The following is a 21,145-nucleotide window of genomic DNA, read 5'->3' as shown; positions in this document are numbered from 1 at the left end:
AAAGCTTTTGGATATCATAATTATTTCTACACATGATCAGGTTGCAGATGGCTTCACTAAAGCTCAGATTGTTCGCAAGTTACAAAACTTCAGACACAATCTCAACTCGTGTAAGTTGTGATGGGGGTTGTTAGAACAAGAGTTGTATCTAGTTAGAACTAGTAAATAATATAGTCCTACTAGGACTCTATGTCATATGTAAAGTTGGACTTAATAAAAGGTCCCAGCTCCTCTTGGTCAAGTCGTTCCATAAACTTTTAGAGATGCCTCGTATGTATCCACTGTGGTGATGAATAACCGCGACATGCATAACCGTTGTAAAAATATCTCCGATGACTTCTTGTCACCCCTGCCGCCTCTTGTTCAATCACTAGTATCTAATTTGTCAGTGGTATCAATTATAAAAATCAACAACTGAACTATCCGTAAGGATATATGTGCCTTAAGTAATAATATTTCTATTATTTCTTACACTGTTAATGACAAACCGAATATATTTTTTTACATAGAATAATGATGGCATTAATGCTAGTATAATTCTGAATTAAGTTATGTCCTCAGTGTGTGTAATTGTTCTTATGCATATTCTATCAACATATATGATCCTACATTAGCTTGTATGGCATGTGACATGTTGTTTGGTCCAACTTCTATTGAAGGGTTCAAGTGTTTGTTCAGTATTTGTGGAAAAGTCATCAACGATCTTAGGACGCTTTGATTCTTGCACTCGTGATGCATGCCAAATAGATCATTTGGAGCTGCATAATCACATGGGTCTCTGTTGCTGTTGAGTTGAAAGGCAAGTTCAGTATTTAGATCCATTCCTCTTTTCACTTTGAGCAAACTCGACCTAGAATAATTTGGGAACTCTTTTTGTTTGAGCCGAGTGTAGGAAGTACATGCCCCTCCCACCTATATGTATGCTGTGCTTCAGTGCTTCTGATATCTGAAATGAAAGAGCAGGTTATGCAATTCTTGAGAGGGGATAAATTGAACATATGATAGTTTATCCACCGATGTTTACAGTTGCACTAGATTTGGAATGGTGATAGATTTGTAAAATCTATCTTTTTTTTTCTAGCTGAGCTCAGACGTTTGATTTTGTTGAGTTATAAGGAGCTGAGCTCAGACGTTTGATTTTGTTGAGTTATAAGGAAATGATAATTCGTAAGGACACATCTATAATGGTATTTTATGGAGAGTATCCAGAACACTCCAACAAAGTTGTTTTCCCCATTTAGATTTTTTTTGAATGGCTAAGTTGATGATCTTCTTCTTTGGATGAATAAAATAAAACGTGCTTATGCTATGTTCAAATCATTAAATTGGTAAAAAAAATAATAACATTTATCCAGCCACACACAAAAGTTGTTGATGTTTTTTTTTTGCTTTTTGCACGAATATCTCACGGCAATCACATTTGGAACGCATTTCAATCTCATATCACGCTTACTAGATACTATCTTGCATTTCAACCAAGTTTGTTCATAACAACTACTCCACTTCCCCTCGCAGCCATAGAAAAAAAAAACAAACAAACCGGTTCACCGGTTGAACAGGAAAACTATGAACCGGTCTGATCATCGGTGAACAAATGAACCGTTTTTTTAAAAAAAGATAGTTTGACGTTTGCACATTGATTTTGGAATCGACTATTATATTTTTTTATGTAATCCCATCTATTATGTCATGTGTGCTATGTTTTGGTAAAAAAACTTGCATATTACTCATATAAATTATGGGAAATAAGTATTATATTAATAAGTGATGAACCAGCGGTTCGACCGGTGAACCAACGAATCGGTAGACTGGTCTGACTTTTCATTCTATGCTCGCAACACGTTGCCACCAGCATATGTGTGAAAGCCAACGGGCAGTTTACATGCCGCGTAAAGCGACTAAGCGACCTGTCTTAGAAGCAAATGGTATCCCTTGGTGTCTTTTCCACCAAAAGATGGGCATGAAAAAGGTAGAAGCTGGACTTGCGGAGATAGTTCCCCTGCTGAACCGGCTAAGTTAGGCCTTGTTGGCTGGGTTTATTTTAGCTTCGGCTATACCTATTTTTCGCAAATCGATGCATTGTTGCGTAAAATTATTTTGTAAATTGAGGTTAAAATAAACTTGAAGACAGGTGAAGCTGTTTCGATATAAGTCCTACCAAACAGTCCCTTCATTCGACCCTTTTTAACGGATATCCGAGAGAAGCGAATGCGACACCGCCGTTCCATTCCATCCAGTGGAAAGCTTCGGACCCGCGGCTGGCCGGGGCCAGGGTTATGGGCTTTTTTGCTCGGCCTTCTCAACTTTGGAAACTCGGCCCTGCTCGGTGCTGCCAAGGTCGCCTGCGTGGCGGCGTCGCCGGTCAACACACCAACCAGAACGGCTCGTGCACCAGTGCCACCAACAACGCACATCGCCAATTCAGCATCCACCAACAACCCCATCGTGCCGTGTCCACCGATCCACGTACTGCCCCTGCCACGGCCTCGGCTCCTGATCAACAGATGGTGTCGTCCTTATAAAAAAAAATATCGCCGTGTCCTTATAAAAAAACACGTCAAAAGTAACATGGAAATCACGGGAAAAAATCACACGCGCGAGCGCGCAGGTCCTGCGAAATTATGCCCTCCCGAGACGAGGCGAGGACCTGCCTATTAGCATCGCACCAACGGGCCATGCACGCGCATCACCCGCGCCGCACATGTTGACTGGGCGCCTGCCCGCGTTTCCTCCCGTTCGTCCTTTGCTTCGGGGGCAGGCAAGGCAAGCAACGCGATCCCGTGATGCCGTGATGCCGAAAGGGACCCAAAAGCGCGGACGGCGTAGGAGTCAATCAGTTCGCAACCACTCGACCCGCTATCCTTGGCGCCTCAGCCGGCCATGGCGTGCGGCGGCGGCGGCAGGGGCGGCACGGGGTGGTCCTCGCTGCCGGCGGACCTGCTGCTCGCCGTCTTCGCGCTCCTCCCCTCCGACGCCGACCGCTCCCGCTTCCGCGCCGTCTGCGCGGCCTGGGCCGCCGCCGCGGCCGCCTGGCGCCCGGGCCCCTGGCTCGTCGGCTCGCGCACCGACCGCGCCGGCCGGGGCGGCGGCGCCGTCTCCTCCTTCTGGCTCTCCCCCACCCCCGGCGCCGGCCTCCTGCCCTTCGCCGCCAACGTGCCCGCGGGGCTCGAGTACCTCTCCTCCTCCCGCGGGTACCTCGCGCTCTCGGACCCGACCGCCAGCCCCAAGGCCATCGTCCTCGTCAACCCCGTCACCGGCCGGCGCGTCCGCCTCCCGCCCATCGCGTTCTTCAAGAGGTGGCTCGACGTGACCACGTCGTGCTGTCCGCCGACCCGGCCGCCGCTGCAGAGTGGGCGGCGGTGGCGGTCGGGTTCCCGACGACCTGCCTCGCTACTACAGCTCCACCACCGGGGCGTGGGCGCGGCTCGACTTCCGCGCGCAGGGCTACGCCGGCGTCGAGCACTACAACGGGCGGTTCTACGTCGCGTTCCGGTCCCAGATCTGCGTCTGCGAGGTCGTCGGTGGGGACGCGACCGCCGTCATCCCGCTCGAGCGCGCCGACGGCGCGGACGACGGCGACGGCTCGGACGACGAGAAGCTCCTCCCTCCCTGCGGGAGGCGCGTCGTCGAGACGCACCTCGTGGACTGCGGCGGCCAGCTGCTCCTCGTCTCGGTGCACGACGACGTGGTCTACAACTCGGACGACGACATGGCGGGCCTCGCCGTCGACGACGAGGGTATCAGCTATGCCGGGGACGCGCGCGCGGTGGAGGTGCACAGGGTCGAGTGGCTCGGGGACGGCGCGGTGCGGCTGGTGCGGGTGGCGGACCTCGGCTGGAACGCGCTGTTCCTGGGCCGGAACCGCGCGTTCGCGCTCTCGCCGGCGGAGTTCCCCGCGTGCCGCGCCAACTGCATCTACCTCGTCGACCGGCAGGGCCACCCGGACGGGGTCGTCAGGGTGGTTGACATGGAGAGCCAGTGGGCGCGCCGCGAGGAGACCATCTGCCCCGACGACGGCCCGCGGGGATCGTCTTCGGCCGGGTGGGCGCGCCGTGGCTGGTTCTTCCCCAACTACTAGTCACTATCGTCGAATCATTATTAGGCTTTGTGGGCCGTCGAACTGTGGTCATTTTGTCGTTATGCTTTCTAGTTACAGTACATTTTTTGTTGACGATTACAATTTCTAATTACAATGTTTCGTTGAGGATTGCTTTCTAACTTTCCCTTTGCAATTACGACCTTCCAGTTAGTCTAGCATCTGTTTGATACCTTGCTTTATTTCCTAGAAATTGCCATTGATGTCAGAATGGTTCTTGGAAAAAATCTGTTACCTTGCTTTGTAATTAGATCATATAGAAGATTTGCCATTTAGGATTGTGATAGCTTTCGTGGTTGGTGGTTACTGTTTAGGGCGGATAGCTCCCAAGCTTTGGAAAATATTGATTTGGGCAGTGCTTCATTTCTCTGTATGGGTAGATTCCTTTTTTTTAGTCTAACATTTTGATACCTTGCTTATGTACTCGTGGCAACTCTTCCACGTGGCACATAGAAATCAATGTAATTGAACCCAGTGTCTAAGAGAATATTGATTTGGACAGTGCATCATTCACTACTGTATGGCTATACTATTTTTTTTTTATTCGTCTACAACATTTTGTGGACGTCGGCCTGGAGGCGGGCGAAGATATCGCGCAGCAGTCCCCAGTCGCTGAATCTTCCCATCAGGTCTGGGCTGCTGGAGATTACAATCTTGAATCTTGTGATGATGTTAATTTCAGTCTTCTTGTGTTGAACGAGAAGCGAGTGGCGTAGTACATGCTTGTCCAGCCCGATCAGTCTTCGTCACTCGTTATCAGATTCGTTGGCAATCTTACTCAAGGTGTTTGATACGAGGAGCTAAATTTTAACAGTGTCACATCGGATGTTCGGATGCTAATTAGGAGAACTAAACATGAGCTAATTATAAAACTAATTGCAGAACCCTGTGCTAATTCACGAGATGAATCTATTAAGTCTAATTAATCCATCATTAGCAAATGGTTACTGTAGCACCACGTTGTCAAATTATGGACTAATTAGGCTTAATAGATTCGTCTCGCGAATTACACTCAGTCTGTGCAATTAGTTTTGTAATTAACCTACGTTTAATACTCCTAATTAGTATCCAAACATTTAATATAACGAGTGTTAAACTTTTAACACCCTAAAGCCAAACATGCCCTTAGTTTGGACTGCAGTGCTTCTCACCTTCGATCAAACGAAGTAACACAGGATTTAGGAGAGGGCACAACCGGAGCAGAGTATGTTCTTTCAAAAAAAACCGGAGCAGAGTAGCTGCTTCCCACGCTGCTACTTCTTTTTTTTAGCAAGTCCCACGCTCCTACTTTCAGAAGGCGCCATAGACTGCAAGTCCAACTCCATGCAGTAGTTCCTGGAGAGAACACGGCAGGGAGAGGAACAGAGGATCAAGTTCGCCATCGATCGAGGTGCCCTGCGCCAATGCGCCCCAAATTGTCACCATACCACTGTACCAATGATTATCGGTTGTTCATCCAACAGTTGTTTAACATAGGACAGAAATTGTTCGAATTAAGTTCCGACGAAGTCTGTATCTGGTCTTATATCAACAGAAAGGATCAGACTTGTACAATGTCGATAATCAGTCTGAACTAGTAGTATATACTCTGTCTTCAACTCTCGATACATATGTTCAGACTTTTACTATGTCAAACAAGCTGCTTTAAACTGAAAAGGCAACAATCCAGAAATATTGGAGTATATCTGCAAGCAGATACTGATCCCGAAACCTGTGAATCCATGATGCGCAAAGTAATAAACAGAGCCATACCCATAAGCATAAGCATATGCCTGTCAAGATGATTGGTGCCTGCCCATCTCTTGGGCCAAGTCTCTCATTTTATTTACTGGCCCGAGTTGGCCCAGCTGCCACTTGCACCACGCTATACCAAAACGTACTTAGCAAAATACGTCAATGGTCTCATGCCGGGTGTCCCTTCTGCTAATCAGGCTCTAGTCCAAGAGAGGTGGAAAACGCTCCATCATTTTCATGCTGGGCGTGGGCAGTCTGAAGTGCGAACACACGTATTAATAAATTAAATCGAGTTTGTGCTAAATCGATCTTAGCTTAATGTTTGCGCATATCAATTTTTTTTCCTTTTCTTACAGCAGAAAGCGAAACTTGCATCTCTACTCATAGCACGCAAATAATCCTTATTAGAGATCACACGAAGTACACATGCACATTATGCACAACACATATTTAAGGAATTAAGATGGATGATCCCTCCAATTTCATAAAGTTACATAAGTTGGATGATGGTATAAATCCCTAATAGATACTTCGATCAATGGAAGAACAACCAAACGGTTGTTCAAGATACATAGAGTGACTTGCTGACTCAAATTGGTGTGGCTATAGCACAAAGAGGCACAGCCTTGGTTAGTGTCAGGCCAAACTTTTCAGCCATGTCAACTCCATTTCTTTCAACCTCAGCAGGAAGCCTCCATGTGAACTGATTTAACAGTGATGCAAGAAGTAGATGCACCATCCTTATTGCCAATGGCATTCCTGGGCAGATCCGACGTCCTCCACCGAATGGGATGAGATCGAAGTCCCCACCTCTGAGATCAACTGTCTTTCCCAAGAATCTCTCGGGCATAAACTTCTCAGGTTCAGGCCATGTCTCTTTGTCTCGGCCCATTGCCCATACATTTATGAACACACGAGAGCCTTGAGGAATTGTGTACCCCATTATTTTTATGTCAGCCTGAGTATGTCGTGGTAGCAACAACGGGGCAGGAGGATGTAGTCTAAAAGTTTCCTTCACCACGGCTTGAAGATAGGGCAGCTGGCCAATATCAGATTCTTCAATGCTTTTTCTTGAGCCAATAACTGTAGCAAGTTCATCGCAAGCTTTAGCCATCGAAGTTGGGCTTTGAAGCAACTCTGTCATTGCCCATTCCACTGTACTAGAGCTTGTGTCACTCCCAGCAGAAAACAAATCCTAAAAAGGTATACAAATATTAATAATATAATTGTATTTTATATACACATCTACACTACACAAAGCTTAAGAAAAAAATATTTACTTTCCGTTTGAATCTAGCTGAGGAATGTGAATAAATACATTTCTAAGTAAGCAAAACTATCTGCAGGGGATACATAGCTTTTATGATAATCACACAATTATTTCTAGGCACATAATCCCTTTAGTTTTGAAATTTTTATTTTAGGTACATTAAAATAATGTGTGCCTACTTGTCTTTGTAAAGTGCTTCTATTATGTCATAAATTTATTGGAATTACATTTTTTATGAAAATTTATTGGAATTAATACTAATTTTAAAAGAAAATATTGGTGAAAAACACACATTAGACACCATGCCATGTCCAAAACGTATTTTTGAATGAGTAAAATGCATGGCCAGTCCTTAAACTTGTGCAGCTGTGTCACTTAGGTCCACATACTCTCAAAATACATATCTGGATCTCTAAACTTGGGTGCGGGTGTCATTTAGGTCCCTATACTGTTAGAATGCAGATCTAGCTCCTAAACTTGGCTTCGGGTGCCATCTAGGTTCATATACTCTCTAAAAGCATTGTCATCTCAATTAAATTGATAAAAACTTATTTTTACGTAGATATAATTTAATTATAGTCAAATAAAGTGAATTTCAGCTCAACGTGCATGGAGAATATTGATGTGTTGAAGCCAGAAAGATCAATGATCTTTCACTTTGGATGCAATATCTTAACTTGCTAGGTGCCCATGACAAGTGTGCTCTATTATTCTTGAAAAATTGTTCAAATTTGAATAACTCGTAGTTGCACTTACTAAACTAAAATTAGAGATTTATAAGATAAATTACTAAATGAATATTGGGAGAAGCTGAAGGGGTAATAAAACAAGTTAAAAAATATGCCAATGAAAGTAATAGCTTTCTTGATAGCATAAAATTTGATCTTATTATGTTCTATTAGTGGGATGACACTGCATTTCAAGAGTTTAGGGACCTATATGACACCCAAAGCCAAGTTTGGGAGTGAGATCTACATTTTTAGAGTAGAGGGACCTAAATGACACCCAAACCCAAGTTTAGTGAGCTAGATATGCATTTTGAGAGTACGGGGACCTAAGTGACATAGATAAAGAAGTTTGAGAACCGGCCATGCACTTTACTCTTTTTGAATAGAGGGACTAATAATAGATAGAAGACTTGTATGAGGGTAAATTGGAATAGTGGTCCTAAAAATGATAAAAAGAAAGGAATTCTCATGCAACACTGCCTGAGACCTATTTTTAAGAGGAACACTCTTTAGAAAACCCACTAGATTGGGATGTTATCGTCTGTAATTATTTAAATTAGTAAATATAATAAAGACAAAAATATAATAGTGCAGACTTATTTTTAAACTAGGAAGGACTGAATTAATTAATCTGGTTTTGTTTATAAGTGAAATTTTAGTTCTTAAAACAATGGCTTGCCTTTCAATTCTTGTAAGATAACATATGGAGCAAAAAGTAAGGCAGAATGGTGCGGGGTCAAAGTGTCAAACATTTAGCCAAATCTTTTTTAGCAATTATGCACTCCATCCTTATATTAATATATATACAGTGGCATGCAGGGAAGCCAGGTGCCACGTGCCAGCGACTAAGCATAAAAAAACGCTGCACGGAAGGAAATGACAAACTGGTCAGTTTGTTCCAGCACCTAACCACTCAATCGCCTGGTCCACCCGGCTTGTTGGTGATAAGGATATTTAAGTCCAAGAAGCCAATCTATTGGTCCCTCGCATGTAGTTCAACCCATCTTACTATTACTAATTGAAGGCTCCTTTTGAAGCCTCCAGATGAAGCCACCTAGGATTCCTAGGTGGACATTCTAGAAAAAGAGAGAAATTCTAGAAATTCTCACAAAAAGTAAAACATCCGACCATCGATCGATAGATTCAAATCATTATAGCCATTGGATCTATTATATTTTAAAAAAAATTACCCACCCATGCCATTATGAAAATAGTCTAAAGTAACCCCCTAAATCTATATATAAATTACCCACCTCTACCATTATATAAAATTAATTAAAGTAACCCCTAATCTTCATCAAAATTACCCACTTATGCCATTATAAATAATATTTAAAATAACCCCCTAATTTGCAACTGAATTGACTACCACTATTACTTAAAAATTTTAAGTAACCCTTAAATTTTGCATCTATATTACCCACACATGCTATTATTAAAAATAACATGAGGTAACCCTACATTTTTTTCCATTGGAGACTCCACATTAGTTCCCACGAGACAAGCTAGAAAAAAGAGAGAAATTCTCATAAAAATTAAAAACATCAAACACCAATCATGTAAACTCTAATAATCATAGCCATTGATCTATTATATTTTCTAAAAGGTTACCTGCCACTATCACTGTAAAAATATTAAAAAATAAGCTCTAAACCTATATCTAAATTACCGAGCTCAACTATTATAAAAAATAATATGAAGTAACCTCATAATCTTCATCCAATTTACTAATACACATCATTATAAAGTATAACTTAAAATGTCATTCTAAAATTTTATCTATGTTACCCACGTATGTCGATATTAAAAATAACCTAAAGTAAACACCTAAATTTTAATCTAATTATCTTCATGTGCATCATGCAGAAATGTCAAAAAGCAAATTAATATATGATTCTAAATTACCTATTTATGTCATTGTTAATATAAAAATACTAAGTTAAAGTATATACACATGATGAATGCCACCATTTAGACCATTTATACATGTATGTGAGAAATTGATGAAAAATATTGATTTGTATGCTAAACATAATGTATGAAGGATTGGAGGTGTGATACAAAATAGAAAAAGTATGAATATGGATGAAAAAGTACATAGAGTAATTATTGATTAAAAAGCAATCACAACTGGACAAAGATAGGTACATATCTATATAATTATTATGTTGAAGTATTGGAAAAATAAGAGAGTAGTAGGTAAACAATTTTGATTATTAGCTAAAAATTTAATTTTTAAATACCTTTTATATACAATAGCTTCTAAAAATATTAGCCCGTGCGGAAGCACGGGTTGATGGACTAGTATAGATAATAGGAGAAGAAAGACACTTTGTATTGCCATTTTTGACTAACATGTCTCTCGAGAATCTGACTGAAATGAAACATCATACATTTTGTAGGATGCGGGTTGCGTCACGATAGAGCATTGTTCTGAAAATATCCCTATATGCAGCAGTTTTCAAAAGTGCTCACTACTGCTTTCAGACACCTCTCAGACAGATATTCAGATAGCACAGCTGACAAACACATGCACCCTTGCTCCCCATGCAAAGAATATGGAGAATCTTTGCAGCAAGAAGTTTCAAGTCATCACTGAATGCTTTCAGACACTTTGGACAACAGAAATTCAGAAAAAGCGTGGACGCTTGCTCCCCATGCAGTGAAATGAATACTACGGAACTACAGAGATCTTGTAGTCTGCGGCTTACCGTGAACAGTGACCGGAGCGTGTCGCGGTCCAGCCCCGCCGTGTTGTCGCCGTCCTCGGCGGCGTCGAGCAGCAGGTCGAGGAAGTCGTTCTTCCTGGGCTCGCCGCCGGCCTCGCGGGCGCGCAGCCTCCCGTCGATCTCCTCGTCGAAGATCCGGTGCAGCCGCGCGAACAGCCGCGCCAGGTGCCGCCGCCACCCCTGCAGGTCGGCGGCCGCGAGCGCCGGGTAGTAGTCGGAGATGTTGGGGTAGCCCGCGGCCTCCATGATGTCCGTCACCACCTCCTGGAACTCCTTGGACCCGCCGTCGTCGTCGAGGCTCGTCAGGTCGCGCGAGAAGATGGTGCGGGACACGAGGTTCAGGCTCGTGGTGAACGCCACGCGGCCGACGTTGACAGCCTCCCCGCTCCGAGCAAGCCGGCCGACGTGGTCGACGAGCTCCTGCGCCTTCTCGCGGCGGAGGTGCTGGAGCGCGTCGAGTCGGTGCGGCGCGAAGAGCTCGGTGCCCATGATCTTGCGGAGCGCGCGCCAGCGGGGCGCGTTCGGGAGCCAGACGGAGGAGTTCCTGGCGTGGTCCCCCGGGGCGTCCGGCACGGACCTGTTGCTGAAGGCGGCGTCGTGCCTCTGCAGGAACTCCCGGGCGGCAGCCGGGGAGGAGGCGACCACCGTGGTGACGGAGCCCATTCGGAGGGACATGAGCGGGCCGTGGGTCCTGGCGAGGCGCGCCAGGGAGCGGTGCGGCTGGTTGCCGAGCAGGTGGAGGCTGCCGATGACCGGCAGCGGGCGGGGTCCCGGCGGCAGGCCACGCCGGCGGCGGCCGTGCCCGAGGAGGCCGAGGAGGTAGGCGGCGACGAGGGAGGCGAGCAGCCATGCCAGCCACGGGAACAGCACGGGCGCCATTGCTAACGCAACGGCGTCGAGACGTGACGAGCGAGCTAACGAGACGAAAGGGGACTGGGATAGTGATGTGCGTGGGGCACAGTCAATCCGTCATCTTATATGGGTAGGAGTATTCGTTGGCAAATTTCCTTTTTTGGGTGCGCCCGTTTCTTGGCTTTGACTCGCGAGAGTCCACACGGTGTGGAGGGAGAAACACGCAACTACGCAAGTGGTGATGTAGGACGGGCCACCTTGGCGGCTGCTGGGGCATGGAAAAATGGCTGCTAAATCACCCACCGGCTACGAGCACTTCGTTGAACCGGAAACTGACCTGCCGTGTTAGTCCTTTTTACAGGAAAGGAAAAAACCTCATACAAAAGCAATGTGCCCAAAAAAGATACGGAAAAGATTGACTTTGTGCTTTTCTTGCAATTGATTTCCTGAACTGAAACTGTGAACATGAACCTCTTGTTGCGTATGGCATATTTCATTTCACCTTCATTTTGGGTCACATTTTCATCGCCGGATGGAGCTGGACGGATCGTCGCATGAGGACAGGGATCTGAGTTCTGACTGACTCTCGAAACCTTCGTTTGCCCCCGTGTACGCTGTACAGGCACGCCCGCGGGCTGCAGCATGCAGCGTACATCCATGATGCCGGAGCGCAGGCGTGCAAACGCGGCGGCGCGCCAGCGTGGAGGGCCACGCGCACGCAGTGGCGCAGCGCGTTGGGCGCCGGACCTCGGCGGCCGCGCGTGGGAACGGGCGAGGACGGTGCGGCGCCGCGAAATGCAGCCGCGCGGGAGGCCAATCCTGCGGGCACGGCGGGGACCAGCGTGGAATCGCTCGCGCGGGGAAGAGCGGCGTAGGCGTCTGGCGGGGCCGCCGGATGCGGGGAGTGTGGCTGGGCCTGTTGCCACGCTGCACGTGGGGCGGCGTCACAGTATACCGGATGCTGCTTGGTTGCTGTGCAGCCGACGTCACAGTATACCGGATGCTGCTTGGTTGCTGTGCAGCCACGGCGTTGCCGGTTAAAAAATACACAGTATTCTCGCCACAGCTTGCGGCGCCGATTTAATTTAAGCCGTTGTGGCTAGTCTTTCGATGAGATATGTGCTTTTTTTTCCTCCAGATTCCTACGAACACGTTCAGGCTCGAATACCACCCTGAATGTACAGAGTCGCCAGCTGGCAGCTGCTCGGCAACGTCTCAATCCCATGTCTGGGGAGCAAGAGCAACTCCAACGGCCTTGCCATCTTCCTCTCCAAGCTAAAATTTAGCAAGTCTGTTGGAAAATCAAGATCTAACAGAATTACTATTCGGATAGCCATCCCATCAGACTTGCCAAATACTCCCCCACACTCTCAAAACTTGGCAAGTAAGTTTGTCTTGCCAAATGTGCAAAATGGGAAGTGCAAAATGAAGAGTCTGTTGTAGTACGAAATGGAAAGGCTGTTAAAGTGGATGGAGAGTGTAGATTTTTGGAGCATCTCCAACATACTACCCATTTTTTACTCTCTATCCAAATTGGCAAAAAGATTCATCTCTATATTGAGTTGCTCATTCCAACAGACTATTCATTTCTCAATCTCCAAATGCCAACGGCTAGTTGCCTCTCTAGCATGCCCTCCTTCAACTCTCCCTCTCCACACACTGACGCGTGGGTCTCATGCGTCATCCCCTTCCTCCCTCCTTCCTTTTCCCCTTCTTCCCACCACTGAACTCCTCTGCCTCCACCGTCGCACTATCGACGCCTCTCCCCATCCCCCTCTTGCACCTAGGCCATGGAGCTGCTGGCGTCGGAGCTTGCGCTCACCCCACGTTGGAGCTTGAGCCCACCCTAATGACAACCTCCTCTGCCTCCGTGGCCCATCCCTGTCCCCATTCCCTCTACTTTCCCCTCCAATCTCAAGGCTGCAGCCGGAGGCAGCGACCTTGAGGAAGAACGGGGCAGGTCGAGTAGGCGGAGGTCCCGCGCGGGAAGCTCACAACACCGCATCATGGTGGCCTTGTCGATCTCCAACGTCTGCACGGAGGCCGTGGCGGCCTCGACGCGGATCTAGCTGCGCGTGCCGTCGCCACGCTTCTTTAGGTTTGGGAAGTCGAGCCCCCCAGAGCGGCATCCCATGGGCCCGCTTGCGCCGATGTGGACGGGAGAGCCGGCGACAACGCCGACACGATGTGGGGCAGGTACGCGCGGGGGAGAAGCGGCTGCTTGGCGGAGGAGCGATGGTGTGGCTGGGAGAGCGAGCGCAGGGGATAGGCGTGTGGGACCCACACTTGGCAAGCCAAATTGGCTAGGGACATAGGCTTGCCAAGTTTGGGCAACGGGAAGGGAGTTTTGGCCAGCGAGATAGGATAGCAAGTCAGATAACAAGTCTTTTGGACCATGAATTTTTTGCTGGCTTGCTAAAATTTAGCTTGGAAAGTTGGATAGCAACTCTCTTGGAGTTGCTTTAGAAAACTAGCTATTGTGATTTGGAGAGTGCGAAATGGATAGTTTGTTAGAATGAGCAACTTAATATGGAGAGAAATATTTTTGCCAACTTGAATAGAGAGTTAAATGGAGAGTTAAAACTGGATAGTGTGTTGGAGTTGCTCTAAGTCATGTTCCTTCTCTAGGTCAGAGATTTGCCATGTAAAACAACAAGAGTTTAATTTATGCTTGCTTACGCGGATAGTTGATAGTATGTATCATCGACCTGTACGATTGTGATTCTGAGATCAACATCTTCTTACCAAAATTAGACATAAATATAATGTTTACATTTAAATAACCGAACCACATCGTTATATATAGTGCAGTTTCTACTTTCTAGAAAAATACTCCGTTTGCTGAATAATGGACGGCATTGCTGGATTAATTTATTCTGAGAAAACTAAGCCAAAGGCTGCTTTTTCGGTGATTGATATCTCTAACTGTGTTGTTTGAAAATAAAAATTCTGTTTTCTTTGAACCCAACAGATGTCCAAAAATGAAGTTCACTGTTGGAAAGTGTTCCGTCGGGAATTGAATGCCGGAAGTATATGTCCATACTGTCACTTCCGGAATGTCCAACAAGGCCATGACCGACAACTAATTGTGTGTACTTATTATTAACACAATAATGGTGCTTAGTAGTTTAATACATTATTAAACAATAAGGAAGATCAAAATACAGTTCGATAGACCATTCGTTAATTCAAATTGGTGTAGCTATAGCACAGAGTGGCACGGCCTTTATTAGTGTCACCCCAAATTTTTCTGCCATGTCAACTCCGTTTATTTCGACCTCAACTGGAAGCTTCCATTCGAATTGATTTAACAGTGATCCAAGAACCATATGCATCATCCTAATAGCCAATGGCATGCCAGGGCAAATCCGACGTCCTGCACCAAATGGGATGAGTTCGAAGTCTCCACCTTTGAAATCAATTGTCTTTTCTAAAAATCTCTCGGGCATAAACTTCTCTGGTTCAGACCATACATTTGGATCTCGACCCATTGCCCATATATTTATCAGTAGACGAGCACCTTTAGGTGTTGTGTAACCTATCACTTTTGTTGCCACCTCAGCTTGACGTGGTAACAATAACGGAGCAGGAGGATGTAGTCGAAAAGTTTCTTTTACCACAGCCTGAAGATATGGCAACTGGCCAATTTCCGATTCTTCAATATTTCTCCTTATGCCAATAACTCTTGCAAGCTCATCGCAAACTTTATACATTGATACTGGATTTTTAAGCAACTCTGTCATTGCCCATTCCACTGTGTTAGAGCTTGTGTCACTTCCGGCAGCAAATAAATCCTAAAACATGATAATATTATTATGAAATCAACAATCTCAACCAGGAAATAAAGAGGTACTATGTACTTTAAACAAAACAAGTACTATGAAATACATGAAATCATAAAAATTCATGTAGAGATGGTAAACTGTCATCATATATACAGTTATATGTGTCTGCCAAATTTCTGTAGGATATACCACTCTTATGGTGCCAAATTTCCTGGGGAACACACAAAGAAAACCCTGATGTTGTCATAGGCTTGCATATATACATGAAAATCTTATAGTGCAAAGAAACCGACTATTTTACTCAGTCAAAGAAGGGAGAAAATCCGATAATTCTCCCATGAATCAACAAAGCAGAAATATAATTATATATTAGCAAGAAAAGAATCACATCTGTTAGATATACTGGATGAACAACGTTTTTATATGATTGAAAAGTACATATATGAAACGATTCACAGTGCAACAGACTTGAAGTGTCAAAAGATGAGATCTAGCTTGGTTTTATATTCAGAAGAGTGATTTCATCGATGTTCCCTAAACTCGTCGTGGATTCTCATCCATAATATCGTACACATTCAAAATGTTCAGGATTTTAGACTTGTCGATCAGTTTGTTGTTTCGTTAACTGTTCAAATTAAATTTTGAGCTTAAGGAACAATTCAGATAACTTAGCTTATGAAAAATATCAAACACCGCCAAAAATCTAAAAAAAATAATATAGATTAGGATGTAAGGAACTCATCAAATAAAACATAAATGAGCTCTAACTGAATACAGTAGCTACTAGTATATTTTAATACCAACCTTTGGGAGTTTGATAATGATCAAACTCCCAAAAGGTGTGAGAAGACACATTTTAGTGTGAAATGAAAAGAACCTAGGAGTTCTATATACATGTAGGATAACATATTCGAAGTTTCGAACCATTAATTATTTCAGCAATTGATCTGTTGACCCATGACAATGTTTAATTTTTAGGTGGAATCGCCCCATAGCCAAGACAGATCCCCCACATAATCCAGTAGTCATTACCTCGAGGTTTCTTTCATAACCTTATCTTGGAACATACCAAAAATTCCAGCATGATAGTAATACCTGAAGTTGGACTTATGTGGCCCTTGGAATGTGTAGCATAACGTGTTAAAAGTGTCACGCTCGATGGTGTGATGGATCATTTTCACCAAATTTCATGACAGTAGCCCAAACATAGTCCTACAAACTAAAAGAAACGATGATTGAACGCAGGACACAAACTAAATTACAGAAGTGTCACACTCAATCGAGATCCTTTGCCGTGGTTACTATCACATGCTTGATCATTGAAATCTTTTGAAGGAAAATTCTTTGATTCTCTAGAGAACCTAGAAACTTTTTTAGTGGAGCTGGCTAACCGTACAAAAGTATAACACACATTGGGCACTGTGCATTTATATACACCAGATATTCTAATATGAGGACAAGCGCTCGTTTGGTTCCTAGTAGCGTGCGACGCACCTACCCCCTCTGTTCTTTTCTTTTCTGTTGTTTTCTCCTTTTCCTTCTCCTTCATTCATGTCTTCTATTTTCCTACACTTTATCCTACATTTGCTTCTGCCTGCTATAAACAATTATATACAATATAGCACCTTATCCATTCCTCCCTGATTTTTAGAAAAAAAGTATTTAAAGAATTTTGTAAAGTTCACCACAACTTGTTAATAGAAGTTATTTTTAAGATTACAAGAAGACTCGGTTGAAGAAATTTCCGAGAAAACTTGATTGAAGAAGTTGTCCCAACTTGTTTTAAGAAATCCCCATAAAAGTTATCTAACAAATGTTTCCTTGAGAAGTTCTTGCAAAACGTTCTCTCAAGAGATCGAACTTCTATTGACAATGTTTCTCCTAAAATATTGTCTTGATAAATTGTATTGAGATGTTCTTTGAAGGAGTTGTTCATGCAAGTTGTGTGAATATATAAGTCATAATTCTATAGAAGTGAAAGTTGCATTATAGAAAAATTTTAAAACCGCAAAGTCACGAGCTGTTAGAAGTTAGAACATCACAGACCAGGAGACGTCCTAACATGTGCACTAGCTGACCAACACGGTCCATTATATACGCAGTCACGGTATGCAAAACATATAAATTAGCGATTTTCTACCATCTCTTGAACATATACCAAGGAGTAACACCAATGGTAGTTATAGTACACTTATGGTTAGAATTGTAGCACTTCATTTGTAACACCAAGGACTACTAACTAACATCCGTTAAAGATTAGTAAGGCATGATTTTTACTTGAAACTGTCTTTAAAACTAGACTTTGACCCCTTCATTTGTCAAATATTAGAATGTTTGTACCAACAAAATCACAATATATCATAACCGTAATAAAGCATTCAAACATGAATTCAATGGTATCATTTTCTGTACAACAAAATTTGCATCCTGTCAGACTAACCATTGGCTAAAAATAACAAGGTTTGAGTCTTCCAAAACATGCATGCCATATATGATCGGGCGGTGATAAAAACCAGTACTTACAGTTAGCATTGACCGTAGCGTGTCACGGTCGAGCCCCGCCGAGCCTTTATCGCCCGTCGTCGTCTCGCTGTCCAGCAACAGGTCAAGGAAGTCGTTCTTTCGAGGCTGTCCGCTCCTGCGGTCATGCAGCCTCCCGTCGATCTCCTCGTCGAACACCCGGTGCAGCCGTGCAATCAACTTGGCCGCTTTCCGGCGGCAGCCTTGCAGGTCGGCCGCCGCGAACGCCGGGTAGAAGTCCGACAAGTTCGGCCTGCCCGCGGCCTCCATGAGCTCCGTCACCAATTCCTGGAACTCCTTGGACTCGCCATGGTCGTCCAGGTTCGTCAGGTCGCGCGAGAAGATGTTGCCCGAGAGGAGGTTGAGCACCGTCGCGAACGCCGCGCGGCCGACGTCCACCGCCGCGCCCTCGCCGGCGAGCCGGCCCACGTGGTCCACGAGCTGCCGCACCTTCTCGCGCCGGAGGTGCCGGAGCGCGTCCAGCCTGTGCGGCACGAAGAGCTCCCTGGCCATGATCTTCCGGAGCGCGCGCCAGCTCGGTGATGAGTTGGGCAGCCACACCACGGAGCTCCTGGCGTGGGCGTCGATGGCGTCCGGCACGGACCGCGTCGCGAAGATGGCGTCGTGCGTCTGCAGGAACTCGCGCGCGACCTCCGGCGAGGACGCGACCACCGTGGTGACGGCTCCGAGGCGGAGGGACATGAGCGGGCCGTGGATCTTGGCGAGGCCCGCGAGGGAGCGGTGCGGCTGGTCACCGAGGAGGTGGAGGTTGCCGATGAGGGGCAGAGGGCGAGGTCCCGGTGGGAGGCCGCGGCGTGCATGTGCTCGGAGGTCGAGGAAGTAGACGGCAAGGAGGGTGGCCAGAAGCCATGGCAGCAGCCATGGGAGCAGCTCAGCCATTCTACTCTGTCTACAAAACTGTGAACGAACAGGGCTATTCGTTCTGTGCATGCGTGACTCTCTGGGGCGGGCCTTTATTGATCCAATAGAGCTGTCGAAGTCAGTGTTTGTCGATTCTTCCTCCGTGCGTGGTTCTTATCATCCGTAACCGTATGCCGTATCTGTCAATATTGTAATTATTTTTGTTAAATTTTATTAGGCCGCATGTCTTGTCCGGAACTACAAATGTTGCTGGTTTTTTTTTCACCGAGTCACGTCATTTCATTAAAAAAGAGAAATAGTTGAAGTAGAGTATAGCGAGGCAAGCTTATTTGTGTTGTGGAACGATTTTTTTTTCATTTGTTTACTCTTTTCTAAAGAAAATGCATTCATATACGAAAATTATTCTAGATAATTCAATTAATTAATTGAAATAGAGTAGATTCTTTGATTAGAAATACGAGGTCGTTTGTGTTTGTCCTAAGTTATACTATCTTTTTTTTCGAATCACACAGTACAGACGTAGACGCTCACATGCACGCACGCATACTCGCTTCTACGAACACACGCGCACAACCCTACCCCTATGATCACCTTCGAAAGACTGAGACGATAAATCCTCGAGATTGACAAAGTCACCACTGGCGCCTATCTGACAAGCACGTTGCCTACCAATGAAAGAATAGCTCGGTTAAATCCTAGAATAAATCCATGAAAATGTGAGCACTAGTATCGAGTCGAGGATTCAAACTCTGGTGGGCATGTTCCACCGCAAGGAACCTTACCAGTTAAGATACGCTCAGTTCATTAAGTTATACTAATCTAATATGAGTAACAATATCTAAATTATATTTTCTCAAAAGAGCAGAGTTAGAATATTATAAAAGTATTTTTTAAATAAATCTAGTAATATCAATCATCTATGGTCAATATATATAAAAATATCGATGATCAAAGTTAATAAAGTTTGCCTTATTATGACAAACTAAGATGAACTTACATTTTTTTGTCTGAGGAAGTAGCTCGTATATCTAGTCTAATATATTGAAGCTAGGGTGGATGCCTCTACACATTTGTTTCATAAGAAACTGAATTGATCCAAATATTTTCTCATTGAATAAAGGTTATTTACTAGCTCGATAAAATCCATGCACTGGGCTACTCTAAATTTGGCATCGTAAAATCCATGCACCCAAACTTTCTCAAAGAACACCGTGCCTGTACTGTGCCACCACATGCCTCAAAACAGCATCGTGCTGTTCAGGAATCCAAGAACCCTTGTGTGTCTTCCAGTAACTAGCCAGATTGGCGCGCTATGCGCGCCTGTACCAAAGAGATTGACCTGAAGTAGTAATGAAAAAATGCTGGCTCATATTATACTCAAAATAACATAACATCGATGTATTAAATCAAATCCAAAAGCTAAAGTAAATCGGTATAATAGCTCAAAGTCTGAGAGTGCGCCAATCCCAAGTACTTTAGTATAGAGGTACACACAAGTTTTTCTCTTAGGACTTCACTAACATTTGGGTGTTAGTAGATATAGCTGATAGATTGGCTTACATTGATTATGAGTTTTGGTAGGGGTAAAAGATAAAATTAGAATGAATGAATAATTCAATCATATTTTGTGAGTTTATGAAGTGAAAGTAAAGTAAAAAAGTAGTAGAGCAACTGCATGTGAACGTAGTATACAAAGTTTAGTTATTGTTTTTATATATAGGAAATAATTAAATATATTTTTATACTTTCCATACAATATAACTGCAAATAAGTGAAAGTGCCTCTAGCCTAGTAGTTAGAGCACCTGAGTAGCACCCCATAGATGCGGGTTCGACTCCCCGTGGGAGTGGTCTGGAATAAAAAAATTATAAAAAATAGGTAGGGGTTTCCTTGCTGACTTCGGTAAAAAAAATATAACTACAAATAATGGAAAAACCATCATTGATATTTTTTAAAAAGATCAGCGACCCACTCAATAGAATTGTGGGTCCCACCAAACAATGTACGTGGGTCCCACCTGAATCGTACATGGGTCCCACCTGAATGTGTGTGGGTCCCTATCAGTGTTTTATACCTTGCAACCTACTGAGGGTTATCCCTAGAACTCGAAGGTAAAAGTGGGGACACAAGACACAAATTTATACAGGTTCAGGCAACCAGAGTAGCGTAATACCCAACGTCCTGTTTGGGGTATTGTATATTGCACTCTGCGCTTGGGTGTTGTTTGGTGTTGAGGATTTGGTCCTCTGTTGTGGTTCTATGAGGTCTTCACCTCTGTTGGTCTGAGCTGCCAATCTAGGTACCACTGCCCTCCTTTATATACTCCAGGGGGCAGGATTACTAGTCGGTTACAAGGAGGAGTCATAGTAGGATTACATGGTATGGGACCTAGTAGGATTACAGAGGAATTCTAGTAGGAGTCCGCCTTCTTTCTTCCTTGCAAGTATTGGGGATCTATCCCCGACAAGCCCCTGAGCGCTTTATAGTCGAATGCAGCAGTCTTCGAGTACTTTTCAGGTCCTCGACGAGTAGTTTAGTGCTTCTCGAGT

General features: G+C 44.6%; 2 protein-coding genes and 1 pseudogene across 2 annotated transcripts; 1 reads left to right on the top strand and 2 right to left on the bottom strand.

The window, feature by feature from the left end:
• The first annotated feature begins 2,509 nt into the window (after positions 1–2,509).
• Positions 2,510–4,605, top strand: LOC101753239 (annotated as a pseudogene).
• A 1,658-nt stretch (positions 4,606–6,263) lies between these two features.
• LOC101752826 (geraniol 8-hydroxylase) lies at positions 6,264–11,491 on the bottom strand. Its single transcript, XM_004982527.3, has 2 exons — positions 10,540–11,491; positions 6,264–7,025 (listed from the first exon to the last, which is right to left on the bottom strand). Exons 1-2 carry the CDS (start codon positions 11,434–11,436, stop codon positions 6,420–6,422), a joined length of 1,503 nt encoding a protein of 500 aa, XP_004982584.1. The 5' UTR covers positions 11,437–11,491; the 3' UTR covers positions 6,264–6,419.
• Positions 11,492–14,481: 2,990 nt separating this feature from the next.
• Positions 14,482–18,781, bottom strand: LOC101786963 (geraniol 8-hydroxylase). Its single transcript, XM_004982526.2, has 2 exons — positions 17,718–18,781; positions 14,482–15,203 (listed from the first exon to the last, which is right to left on the bottom strand). Exons 1-2 carry the CDS (start codon positions 18,663–18,665, stop codon positions 14,598–14,600), a joined length of 1,554 nt encoding a protein of 517 aa, XP_004982583.2. The 5' UTR covers positions 18,666–18,781; the 3' UTR covers positions 14,482–14,597.
• Positions 18,782–21,145: the final 2,364 nt, after the last annotated feature.

Source organism: Setaria italica, chromosome IX, assembly GCF_000263155.2.
Source record: "Setaria italica strain Yugu1 chromosome IX, Setaria_italica_v2.0, whole genome shotgun sequence".
NCBI lineage: Eukaryota > Viridiplantae > Streptophyta > Magnoliopsida > Poales > Poaceae > Setaria > Setaria italica.
The sequence above is the reverse complement of the archived record's forward strand: the minus strand, read 5'-3'. Positions and strand labels throughout refer to the sequence as shown.

Excerpts from the sequence above, each read along its gene's own strand:
- LOC101752826 (XM_004982527.3), bottom strand. The coding sequence starts at position 11,436 with ATGGCGCCCGTGCTGTTCCCGTGGCTGGCATGGCTGCTCGCCTCCCTC. Across the intron at positions 7,026-10,539 it reads CGCTCCGGTCACTGTTCACG|GATTTGTTTTCTGCTGGGAG; the intron begins GTAAGCCGCAGA and ends ATACCTTTTTAG.
- LOC101786963 (XM_004982526.2), bottom strand. The coding sequence starts at position 18,665 with ATGCACAGAACGAATAGCCCTGTTCGTTCACAGTTTTGTAGACAGAGT. Across the intron at positions 15,204-17,717 it reads CGCTACGGTCAATGCTAACT|GATTTATTTGCTGCCGGAAG; the intron begins GTAAGTACTGGT and ends ATCATGTTTTAG.